The sequence below is a fragment of the Trichoplusia ni genome, chromosome 20 (assembly GCF_003590095.1).
Source record: "Trichoplusia ni isolate ovarian cell line Hi5 chromosome 20, tn1, whole genome shotgun sequence".
NCBI lineage: Eukaryota > Metazoa > Arthropoda > Insecta > Lepidoptera > Noctuidae > Trichoplusia > Trichoplusia ni.
Window position 1 is genome coordinate 946,363 of NC_039497.1, and position 13,071 is coordinate 959,433.

General features: G+C 34.9%; 1 protein-coding gene across 6 annotated transcripts in view; it reads left to right on the top strand.

The window, feature by feature from the left end:
• LOC113503845 (kinesin light chain) overlaps positions 1-13,071 on the top strand; it is a 63,573-nt gene that overhangs the window by 47,781 nt on the left and 2,721 nt on the right. For 3 of the 6 annotated variants that reach the window (XM_026885952.1, XM_026885949.1, XM_026885950.1), the window contains 10 exons: positions 1,813-2,015; positions 2,341-2,468; positions 2,997-3,225; positions 3,570-3,703; positions 4,085-4,209; positions 4,449-4,574; positions 5,137-5,215; positions 9,542-9,660; positions 10,462-10,578; positions 12,207-12,287. In XM_026885952.1, the coding sequence (XP_026741753.1) occupies positions 1,813-2,015; positions 2,341-2,468; positions 2,997-3,225; positions 3,570-3,703; positions 4,085-4,209; positions 4,449-4,574; positions 5,137-5,215; positions 9,542-9,660; positions 10,462-10,578; positions 12,207-12,287 (1,341 nt within the window). The remainder of the gene's footprint in view (positions 1-1,812; positions 2,016-2,340; positions 2,469-2,996; positions 3,226-3,569; positions 3,704-4,084; positions 4,210-4,448; positions 4,575-5,136; positions 5,216-9,541; positions 9,661-10,461; positions 10,579-12,206; positions 12,288-13,071) is intronic. The other 3 variants (XM_026885951.1, XM_026885953.1, XM_026885954.1) reach the window with 3 other exon arrangements.

Genomic DNA, 13,071 nt, shown 5'->3' on the forward strand with positions numbered 1-13,071 from the left:
TCAGATTCGACTCACATATCACCGAAGAAAAATAACGGAATAAATTAAATTATTCAGATGGAAGAAATTCCTTAAGATATTGCTTATTGCGTTAAATTTCGAAATTCCAATCTTAAATGGCTAATGTTTTAATACTATCTAAACGCGAAAGTTTGTATTTATGGATGTTTGATCCTCTTTCGCAGTTTATAACCAGGAAACATATTATAGTTTTTATCCCAATTTTATGTTCCCGGCAGGCAAGTCGTTAACAATATAATAAACCGTGGCCTTTATCTAGCCATAAATGTAAGATGCTAAACATGAGTCAACAAAATGTTTTGCACCTCTGACGGTCGTGGGAATGTTTGTTTTTCAACACAAAGGGATGCGGACAGCGCAGCCTTGGGGCTTACCGCTACTGTTCAAACTTCACTGTTGACTGCACCGGGCAAACTGCTGACGTTGGCTAATTAACTGTCGACTGGTTAGCGGCTAGTTAAATTATGCACTAGTTTGTAAATGGCTAACTTAGTTTGTTTACAGTATCTACTCATGAAATTGAATTATTACTGCAAATGTGTCAGACGTGTAATTTTTTTAAGCTAGTTCGAGGTGACATTTCCTATCTGGCTAACCTGAGAAGACCAGGGGTCATCGTCTAGGCAATGTTGTTCTTGTAACTTAATGTTTAAGATAGGCAAGTTAACTAGGATAAAAGAGCTCTTAGCGTAGTAGTAGCACATTTTGGGATTACTAATACATTAACAAAAGTATCGAAGTATTAATAGTGATAATAATTGAAGATGATGCTATAGAGTCAATTATGGACTACAACATTAAAGGGTTTATAATGCGTTCTCTAACAAAGTCACGATTCTCTTTCTCAATTAGAATATGCCAATCTTTACCAGTAAATAGAACATAGTTCCACGTAATTTATTCGACGACAAAAGCAAATTAACAACTGTTTCCATCTGAAAAACATTTCAGTGAGTAATAAAGCACTTTCTTCTCGCGACTTCATTAAGAATAATTTAATCACCCTCGCTCTTTTACTACTGACATTAATTAAACAGCTCGCAACGCCATTTTGACTATAAAGTTATCATAATTTTAAAAGCAATAATGATTCCCATTAAAATTAAAACAAGCGCCATTAGAATTACGTAGACCGGTACGAGACGGCACGGCTAATGGTTACTCGTTAATCAACAAAGTTTATTTACGTGGCGAGATATTCCTCACGCACCCTCGGTCCCTCACATCCCCAACTCTAAGCGCTATCTCTAATGAAAAACTCGACGCTCTTAACGTCATTAAACTACAAGAAAAAACCTGTATAAATAAGGCAAGTTAGATCGGAATGAAAGAGATTTACGAGGTAAACTTGTGTTTGGATTGCCACCCCTTTTTAAACGAAACGACAGTTACTGAGTCATGTTGTTTAGAGTTATAAATGACCAGACAGATATGCTTCCTGATTTGGAGTAATTTATGTGATGATGTTTGCTGATTTTAGAGGATCTTTTTACGTCATTCAGTTCTTTTTTTCTATTTTTTTTTTAGTATTAATGGTATTTGCATCGCTTATTAATGAGCTAATGACAAATTAAAAGCCAAGTTTTAGGTAACGCTGAAAATGGTGTAGATTTGAAGCTAACCAAATTAGTGAATAAACTTTTTAAGGTTTCTACCGAACTGGAAATTCAAACCAAAAGTCATGAGTCTTATTCAAAGTCCAAAAAGAGGTTACAATCTTTAAAAATAAGCGTACAAAATTATGTTCTATCTTTTACCCATTAGAGTGTTAAACAAGACCTCTTTTTCCAGGTAATGATGGCCCTAGCCTCCCACTTACAATCAGTGGAGGCCGAGAAACAGAAGCTCCGCACGCAGGTGCGCCGCCTGTGCCAGGAGAACGCGTGGCTGCGCGACGAGCTGGCGGCCGCGCAGCAGCACCTGCAGGCCTCCGAGCAGCGGGTCGCGCAGCTCGAGGAGGAGAACAAGCATCTCGACTTCATGGCCTCTATACGGTAACTATAAATAAACTTTAAAGAGAGAATCAATAATAATCATCCCGATTAATACTCATGAGATAATTGTTGCATCATTTAAGAGTAAAAGCCGTTGCTAAATGAAATTTTGTAAATAACTAGATATAATAAAATTCTGTGCCTATTGCATGAGTTGCTCTTATGCTAATAGAGTAACAATGTGTCTAAGACAGATTTAACACCATTTTTTTCCATGACAATTAAAACTACTGGTACTTTATAAATCTGATTCACTCATAGACTTACAGCTAGACAACTGCAGCGCCAAATTATCAGCAACTAAAAGTAACATTTGACATTCCAGCAAGTACGACAGCGACATGACGGAGGAGTCAGACACAAACCGCAGCGGACAGAGCGAGAAGAAGCGCGACGATCCCATGGTCGACCTGTTCCCGGACGACGACCACGATGACAACAGAAACAACAAATGTAAGTTAGTTATTAGGGAAAGAGGTCGAGATATAATAGTGGACGCTTCATTTGTTTAGTGGTAGTAGATTGGAAAGGAAGAATACTAGTATATCTTTGTATCCTTGGAGTACGCGAGAGATTCCTGATCAAATGGTTTAAAATATACCTAATCAAAGAGATATCTTAAAGTTCAGTGAAAGAGTGCCTGTTATTGTGTGCGGTAGAACGACATTGAATAAAACTCTATAATAGACATAATTTACTTGATATTTGCCTGTTCTTTTCAACCATCTTTAGTTTCTTCGCTATGGGATATGCACAATCATATTTCGGAATGTATACCGCCCCTATATATCTAACATGGTTTAACTATATTAAAAAAAATCTCATGTGTATCGGTTACGTCACGATGTTTTTCTCCAACGTTTTTAGCTACCGATAATTACTCATACACAAGCTTAGTACTAACTGGTTTCTATCTAATTAGTACTAAATGTGTATTAAAGAGTTTTTATCCATAATTTTATAACTTCTGTTTTCCCTTAGCCATGTCCCCGACGCCGCCGCTGCACTTCGCGCAGCAGGTGAACGCGGGCTACGAGATCCCGGCGCGGCTGCGCACGCTGCACAACCTGGTGATCCAGTACGCGTCGCAGGGCCGCTACGAGGTGGCCGTGCCGCTCTGCAAGCAGGCGCTCGAGGACCTGGAGAAGACCTCCGGACACGACCACCCCGATGTGGCCACCATGCTCAACATACTGGCGCTCGTCTACAGGTCAGCTGACACAGTTGTATTATAACTTTGTAAAGACGTGAAGAAGCACTTAAGCCTGTAAAATAACTGGTAAAATTGGTACCTGGTTCTTTGAATGGTGGTTTTAGGCGGTATGCACTGTATTGCAAATCAAGTAAAATCACATATTTACATGTTGAAAATTTACGATATCTAAAGTGAATAACGAGCTAAGGAGAAGCAAAATTCAAGAGTAGACAGTTAAATAAAATAAATGTCAATACGTTTGTCGAATCGTTCAAAATATAGACCATTTTGAACGATTCGACAAAATATTAAGGGACTTATCAAAGTGAAGCTTTCAATGTTGTTATTTTGTGTAACAGAGACCAGAACAAATACAAAGAGGCTGCAAACCTGCTGAACGACGCGCTCTCCATCCGCGAGAAGACGCTCGGCGAGAACCACCCCGCCGTCGCCGCCACGCTCAACAACCTGGCTGTGCTGTTCGGCAAGCGAGGTAACATACACACGTCTTAATATGCTAAGATATTACTATTAGACTTATTACTTGATTCCTTATTGGATGTGTTTCAAAACATTGAAAAATGTAATTCAATACGAGACGAACTGAATGAGAGATATCTCTGTGAACGTTTACCCATACAGGCCAACAATAAGAATGTAATACTTAAAAACGATGATACGCTGTATAGTTTAGGGTGGTAACGGATAATGTTGTATCCGATAAATCCGAAAAGGTTTGTGCGCAACTTACAGATCCAATCCTCGTCGATGTAAAGCATTTCTCTCGTACCTGCGTTCTCAGTTCTGGAACTCGTATCCATATTGCAGTCCTAAACTTGTCTATTAAGCATTGCCCGTATGTTGTCCTGCGCAGGCAAGTACCGCGAGGCGGAGCCGCTGTGCAAGCGCGCGCTGTGCATCCGCGAGGCCGTGCTGGGCCGCGACCACCCCGACGTGGCCAAGCAGCTCAACAACCTGGCGCTGCTGTGCCAGAACCAGGTACTGCCGGCCGGACTTACCAGACCGGTGCAGCTTGTGGGCTACTCATACTTCAGAGTCTTTCTCAAACGTGTTTAAAGAGACTGAAGATAGACTATAATATAACATTTACACTATATGTGCCTAGGTCCGGCAGTGGAACGTATATGGTCTGAACTTTCCATAAATGTACACCAACACAGAATCCTTGAAACATTCACAATCCTTCTACCGCTTACAGAAATGTCTTTCCTCCACAGAACAAGTACGAGGAGGTCGAGCAGTACTACCAGCGCGCGCTGGAGATCTACGAGAGCAAGCTCGGGCCCGACGACCCCAACGTGGCCAAAACCAAGAACAACCTCGCCTCTTGCTATCTCAAACAGGTGATTATTTATCTTATTTGTATGGAGCTAGAGTCGAATATTAAGTATACTGTATTCAAAATACAGATCAAAGTTCTTATGTGCTATGTTTATTGAAAGAAAGCATTTTTTTCGGTATTTGTAACGGACTTCAAACAGAAAGAAATTCTCTATTCGGCCAGTATTTTTTTAACAGTATTTTCTTGCCACATGTCCCTGTTGGATATACGGCCTAAATATCGAGTCTTTTCAAACATTTGAAACAGAGTTATGTGTTATGTACATTTGACCAACATCAAACCCACGGATACTGTCAAAGTGAAATTATTTCTAGAAACAGAACAATAAAAGTTTTTTTTTTATGTTTAGAACATTCTTTTGCTACTCATTCCTGTTGGATACACTGCCTAAATATCATGCCATTTAAAATATTCTGATTAAGAGGCTTATGTTCAAAGCCTGCACCTTTTTGTACACCCACGGATATAGTAAATCAAGCAATTTTTTTCCACAAAAAGAAGAAATTATAAAACTACATGAATTTCAAACTACATCTAAATCCTCTTTCATTCATTAATTACAGGGCAAGTACAAGGAAGCAGAGACACTATACAAGCAAGTGCTGACTCGGGCACACGAGAGGGAATTCGGAACTATTGACGGTAAGTCCTAGTGCATTATTCTATTATTATAGTAAACAATAGCAAAACTATATGAATATCTAGTGCTTTGCGGAATGTTACTCTTTAGTAAGTAATTTTGTTCTTGTAAAAGATTTGTAGTTTTAGTGTTGCGTTATTTTAGTACTATCGAACGAAAGTCAGTATTAACGAGGAATCTCGAAAAATTAAGTAATAGAGTTAAACAAAAATAATCATTAAGTTACCCTCTTCTTCTTTTCTGTTTTATAACAACCATATTTCAGAAAATATATATGGTTTAGCATAGCCTAGAAAAATTATAAAGTGTGCCGTTTTGAAAGAAAATACAATGTGATAGTCGATTCGTAATTTCAAGGCGCACGAAAACTTGCAAAAACGTAATTTAGCTATTCCTTGTTAATGGTATATGAAAATAGCTTTGCTCTTATTTTCAATTACATAAAAATATCCGCGAATTAGAATGAATGCTATAAGAACAACTGTAGCTTTGGAATTTTAGTTGTAAAGCGTTTCTGCTGATTTACGTTCGATGGTACGTGTAATTTTTGTTTTCTATAAACAAAGGAATAGTGAAATAAAACTTAGGTTTACGAATTTGACATTTAAAATCTGTTCGCAAAAGTATAATTATTTTTCCAAAAGGTAAATCTAGTTTTATTTCCAGTAATTTGGCATGTTTTAGAACAATTTAAACTAAGTATTTAGTTTTATTTACATTATATTTTGTTTGTTTACCATTTCAGAGTATCTAGCATCATTAAAAAAGCCTTATAACAAATAACTTTCGAGTGCACATAGTATAAGCAATGTTAAGGGAAACTAACCGTTGAATGAAGATGCGACATTCCTATAGCATAATGTTACATAAAGGCGTAATGACGATACTTTAACCTGTTTAATGACAGAGGAATGATTAATCTCCCCAGCCATTTCCCAAACTATAATATGTTAGTTGTCTTCCTAAAAGATGTGTTTAAATAAAGTGACTTTATTTCTGACTTACTCAACCTAAACTGGCTCACACAATATCATTCCTATATAACACAGCCAGTTTAATATTGATAATGGTATGCTGTGGTCATTAATAATATTCACACATTTTATATATATTCGATATTTGTGAAAAGTTTGTATTTTTGTAGAAAAATCGTTCCTCTGTCATGAATAACAAAGGTGGAAGTTGAACGAAATACATAATATTTTGACCAAAGCACAAAGTGTTAACACTGTTAACAGCCTTCAGACATAATATATACTTTTTTGTTAAAAATCTACTATATTTAAAAACATAAAGTCTCATTAATGAAGAAAAATGATTAAAAAGATTTTATCAGTTGAAGTAGTTTTGTTTTTAAATACAGTGGATAATTATTTTTCTATTACATTTTTATTTGTAAGCATTAGCCGTATCAAGTAGCTCTTATTTGTAAATAGTAAGCGAAAAATACAAAAACATTGCATGTTAATTTTGTTAGTGTGATTATTATTATTTTCTATTATTTATTCTTGTAGTTTAAAAATACGCATAATTGACTCATGAAGTACACAATTACTTTTTTTCTGCTATTTGTAGGTTTTTATTTAAATCTTGTGTAGGCAAATGAATGTAATAAAATCAACTATTTTCGAATGTTTTTTTTTGTGTATAGATCTCTTTCTGCATTTGATTTAGATTAGTTATGCGCTTAATACTGGTATAATGTCTTGCCAGCTATAAAAAGTTACTATTAGAGTAGAAAAAGCTTTGCGTGATAGAATATATGTGGTAACATTTTTATTTATATTCTTGTCTGTGAATGAATGTTTACAGTATCAAGAGTTAATATATTACAAATATTTATATGAACAATCTCTGTTTCCTTTTTTGCTTTTTAAAGGAATTATGATGATTGAAATGATTATTTTTGTAGTGCCTTTTTTTGCCTTATAAGTACATATACACCGTGATTTTTTAGTCGTCTTACAAAAGCAGCCCATTTCATGTATCCAATGACTAGAACACGTTCATGATAAAAAAATGGTATTTATTAGATTTGAATAAATTTAAAATGCAATTTTTATTCAATATTATGATGCAATTTGTAGTTTTTTTAGAAACACAGCTCTATTGCGAGCGCGGTCCGAGCCTTGTAACAATGGTGGGGGGCGCGGGCGGCGGCGTTTTTATCATTTTTAAGAGTATATTTCAGATTTCTCTTGTTTAATTTTTCTTCGTACTTATTATCTTAGTTGATGATAAAAAAATAATAACCGCACCTAGGGTATTTTACGTCGGATACATGAACTGGGCTGCTTTTGTAAGATGACTAAAAAATCACCGTGTATTTTACATATTTGGCATATTTCAAAGAACTTTTGAATGTGATATTCGAGTGATTGATTTGTTAATGATGATTAGATACATGCTAATGATAATAAACATACCTAAAGACAGTCCAAAATAATATATAAACAAGGCTGAATTTTGAATGCAATGTGAAATAATTTACATACCTTACAGATACATAATTTTATTAAGTTCTGGGCAGCGAAGACGTACGTTTATATTATATCTTTAAGTTCCAAGCCCTTGAGTAAAAGTGAAATTAGTGTCCTTACTATTAGCTCTCAATATAGGAATAAAATAACGTGGAAGCGAGACGGTACGAGTGCCAGCATCTCGCTCTCACGTACAACGTCTTTCTTTAAAGAAATTGTGGTAGGCAGGCTTTTGTAGACGTAGTTATCAAAAGCTTTGACAAATGTTTTGTTACCTATACAAGCAAAGTTTTGATTTTATGTACGCACAATTTATTTAAACTGATCATAAAATCGATTGATTTTATTAGAGCTTTCTTATTAGTGTTGTAGTGTCAAGCCAAATTGCTCCCTATTGTTACTGTCATGTAATTGGTTTTTATACAAGTATCTACCCTTATAAATTTATTAGTAGTTGACTTGCATGTTATTATTTACTAGTAGTTATAGATAGAAATAAAAATTGTTGAATTAGTTTATTAAGAATGGTCAATTTCCTAAACTTTGATACCAATTTACTTGCCAAATATTTACCAAATGTTGAGAACTTCTGTTTTTTTATGTATTGTTCAGAATGATGCTATATATAACTTGATTTTATATAAATTATATTTATTTACATTAAATTGAGAACGTCATATGTTTTGTTTCTTTATATTTATTAGTTACTGGTATAGAAACAATAGGACTGGAAATGTTAAAACCCTAATACCGTCAGTGGTATTACGTCGCGCTCTTTAAATGCGCTTGACATTAAAAAAGTAATAATGCCACAAAAAATACCATTATAGTTTCAGAAGTAAATAACATGCTCAAAAATTACTTTAATATAAAGATAACCTTTTCACATTGTAAGTGAAAAATCCTTGCGCGATAAACTGATTTCAGTTTTGGCATACTTCATTCTTTTTTAAATTTAAATGAATGGTAAAATACAGCTATTGTGTCTATACCTGCTACCCCATCCTTACTACAGCAAAATAAATAACAACCAAGGGACTTGTAAGGTGGATTATAATGGATATGCGAAAGTAAACCTTAGGTGAGTGACACAAGTTTGGAAACTGTGGCACAGGTAGGAAAGGCAAAGGTTTATATAATTATGGTTTCTTCTCAATTAATATTTGTTGTTTGGTTTTTTTTTATTACTTTTTTTTTGTAAACGTCAGTCTTTTGCCAGTGTCACACCTTCCCGACTTGTGTCACATTTTATATTGTTTATTTACTATCGCTTTTGCTTTTATTATGTGGCTTGTTTATTTGTTATTTTTATATACTTTTTTCGAATCGAATACTGAAATGTCACTTACTTTGTATATACCTGTTAGGTATCTTGCTATATTTGTCAATTTATGCTACTTTAAAGTGTAATTTTTCTTAAAGGTTAAGTGCCGTTTCAGTATTCGAGGCTAAAGGACTTTTTTGTTGAGTGTTGAGTTGACATCATATTAGGAAGGAATAGAAAGTGGTTAAGGTGTATGCGAACTTAAAACTGAAGTTTTTGAAAATGTTCAAGACTTTCGGTACAATGGAATAATGTGAACTATTTGATTTTCGGCATTACGTATTGACACGACCCGAAAACATTTTTATACGACAGATTTCAATCTATCAGTAACGCAATTTGGCGATTAAGTTTTCTCTTTTAAATTGAATTTCCTATAAAAAAAAGCAGTGCTAGTGAGGAAACCGCACTATGCGTTATTTTTTAAATATTAACATCTGTGTTAGTGCTACTACATACATGTTTCATGCCTTAAATCTTAACACTAGACCTTTACATTATTACAACTGTGTCCACATTCGCAGGCGACAACAAGCCGATCTGGCAAGTGGCTGAGGAGCGAGAGGAGAACAAACACCTGCAGAAGGAGAACGCGCCCTACGGAGAGTACGGCGGCTGGCACAAGGCTGCCAAGGTAACATACGTATGAGGCATTTGAATATCGTGTTACTATGTCATGTCATGTTCATTGTGTTTGAGTCACGGTAGAAGGTTGAATAAAGAAATGAGTGGACTGATCAGTCAGTATGGGCTTCACAGACATTCACATGCACAAAGACACACATTAAATTTAAAGGCACAATACAAGTCTTAAGAAACTGTCCTAGACTGAACACGAATATTGGGATATAACACTAACAACAGTATTATCGTTCAGTCACACAGAGATCTATTTGTTAATGAATCATCATGAAAAAAAAGTGTTTTATTTGAAAAAATATAATATAACATTCGACAAATTTCACACAACGCCATCTAGTCTCAAACTAAGCAAAGCTTGTATTCCAAATAAGTTTTTCATTTCTTTTGTTACACTTTATTGCATTTTCATTATTTTTAATCACCTGTAGTTTAAATTAATCTACTATCTACCAGATCTTTGATTGTGTTTTTAGAGGCCTTGTTATCTTATAAAAAGAATATCACGGGAATGAGAACATTGAAAGTTCAATTTATTTTTGGGGTTCCAAATAACATTTGAAAATTTCGTATATGATGCATTTTTATACAAAAACGCCGCAACAACAACAAAGAGTAAAAGTAAAAATGTTGGTTGAGGAAACGGAAAATTAGTATGGTCAATGATTTGATAGGTGACAAATTAGGTACTTTAGCAAATTTGTTTTTCTTTAACCAATTTATATATTCCTCGGTGTTGCGAGTCCGACTACTATTTGGTCGGCATTATTTTTTCATATTAACTAAACTCTGCATGTTTCTGCAGGTGGACTCCCCCACGGTGACCACGACCCTGAAGAACCTGGGCGCGCTGTACCGGCGCCAGGGCAAGTACGAGGCCGCGGAGACCCTCGAGGACTGCGCGCTGCGCAGCAGGAAGGAGGTAAACACGTAGGGGACACACGTGACGACGGGACCACTGCTAGCAGTGGCACTGCGTAGGGTACCGGGGAATTAGGTGGATAGTTATGTCAGGGTGAATACAGATGACGTTTTTTTAAGGATTATCTACGTCAAAAGTTATAAAAGTTAAAAATCTTTTCATTTAAAAACAGGCCTCTAATCATTCAATTTTTTGTATAGGCCTTCCCGATCTTGATTCTTTCGTTTTATTCGGTAAATTTTCACGTCAGCCTGTAATCACCCGGTGCTTGGTGTAGGCATTACTTTTCTTATCACTTATTTGTCTTACTAGGTAATTATTACTTTTCAATTGATAAAAGTCAACATTTAGATTGAAATATGAAATTCTTGTTTTGAAAAGTAATCCGCGAAAAGTCCTTTTCGGACTTATTTGTCTTTATTCACCCTGGTCATCTCTATTCACTCTTTCTGCCGGTAAAACAAAAAGAACTACATTTTTACTAGAGATGTCACTTAAAATCTTGATCTAGAGCTTTCGTTTACGAAGCCACGTAAGTCTCTGATACTCAACGATTTATTAATCGACTTAAACATAATCAAATTACTGTCGCAAATTTAAGCCTCGGTATCTGAAACGAGGCGTAAGTTTGCTTAGATATCAAATGAAAAAATGCAATCGACAACTATTTGTATGATCTTCCTACAGATATTTTGTCTTTGCATAGTTCAGAGACAACCCCTTGATTTGAATAAAATTAACAGTATTCTCAAAAAATAAAAACTTAAAAGATCAACATCTCTATAATAACTAAACTATTAGGAAAATAATTAAAACTGTAATTTAAATACACCGAGTGAGTTTATGCACTATTAACAAGTATGTAACATGTGATATTTAATTATTCAACTATTGTGACACTGCAATGAGAATGAATGCACCTTGTTTTGAAACTTTTAATCTTTGAAGTGTTTATTAATTCTTTTTCTAGTTTTATACTTTGTAATAGCTGATGATGCTACATGAATCGTACTTTAATTTGTTTGAAACATATCGTTATTCAGATTTTTCTTTTTACTTTGCTTATACTACATGCACACCTATATTTACATCTACGTTAGTTTACTCTGTCCGTATAATTATAAATGGTCACAGTGACTAACATATATAAAAATATATAATATCTGCTAATACAGCACTACTTAACATACAATAATTCATTTTGCACGCTGCCTAGCACGTACAGCAAGTAAGTCGCAAACGAGAAGCTAATTAAAAATATGCTTTATATTATATTTACAGGTGGCTGATTAATTGGCAACATAATTTTTGTTTACGAAATTATTTTTTGTTGTTTATTGACGATACGACGACGATACTTAAGTAAATCTCTATTGTGTGTCGTTCGATAGTTTTATTCCCGATAAAAGTTAATATCAAATAAGTAGGAGTAAATCAATTTAATAAAAAATGAGAATTTACAAAATATAAAATAAAGTCTTACCTCTGATTTCATTTCACTCAATATTGAAATGAATTTCGTTAGTAACAACCAAACTTAAAAAAAAAACTATTTTACCGTACAAAGAAGTACGGTGTTTGTTTCGGCGGCATATTATGTACCTTGCTAATGTAACTGGCACATGTAGGCTTTGGACATCGTGAAGCAGTCTCGCGCCCGAAGCGGGCGTCACGGCGGCCGCGAGCCCGAACACCCCGACAACGACGAGGTCAGCCCGTGATGACGTCACCACTGTCTATCTGTGTGCGCTTGTAGGGCGTGGCTTGATTTCTGAACTGTCGTGAATGTATATAGATAATATTGCAGGCTTGTTATGAACTTATGCTTCAGTATTGATGTTCGAGAATGATTTGTGGTTGAAATGGTTTCACAAAAGTGAAATGTTGCGGGATTATTTTATGGGTATTTGAATAATTTTAAGTCATCGAATTAATTAGAATATCAATAACAGTTATGCTAGATTTTTCAAATGTCAATGTTGACCGCAAACATAAAACATTCTAAATGGAATCAATACATAAAGCCGCTATGCTAAGCAATGTTTAAATACAGAAAAAACTGAGCAATCGAATATAATATTTTTATGTTTTTTTTATTTAAAAAATACTTTATTTTTTTGCTTTAAAATGTAATTAATATCGCTTTAAATGTAACTTAACATTAAAATTTTATCAAAAATAACTCAAATCAAGTGTTTACGAAGGAAATCAAGCCACAATACCAAAACATTGGGTTGGGTGATTGGCTGAGCACTGGGGTATATGTCGTGATCGTCTCGCACTACATCAAATAATATAAATCACATTATTGGGTGCTTACACCGCGCATGAACGCCAAATTCCACCTGCACCAGATTAGGCACAGACTGAATATCGTTTAGTCTTGCACGGTGAAGGATTGCCATTATCACTCGCTAGAAGAAAAGTCAATTTTATACAAAACTATTGTTCGCTGTCAAAATTGTATTGGCGAATAATGTACCACATTTATAA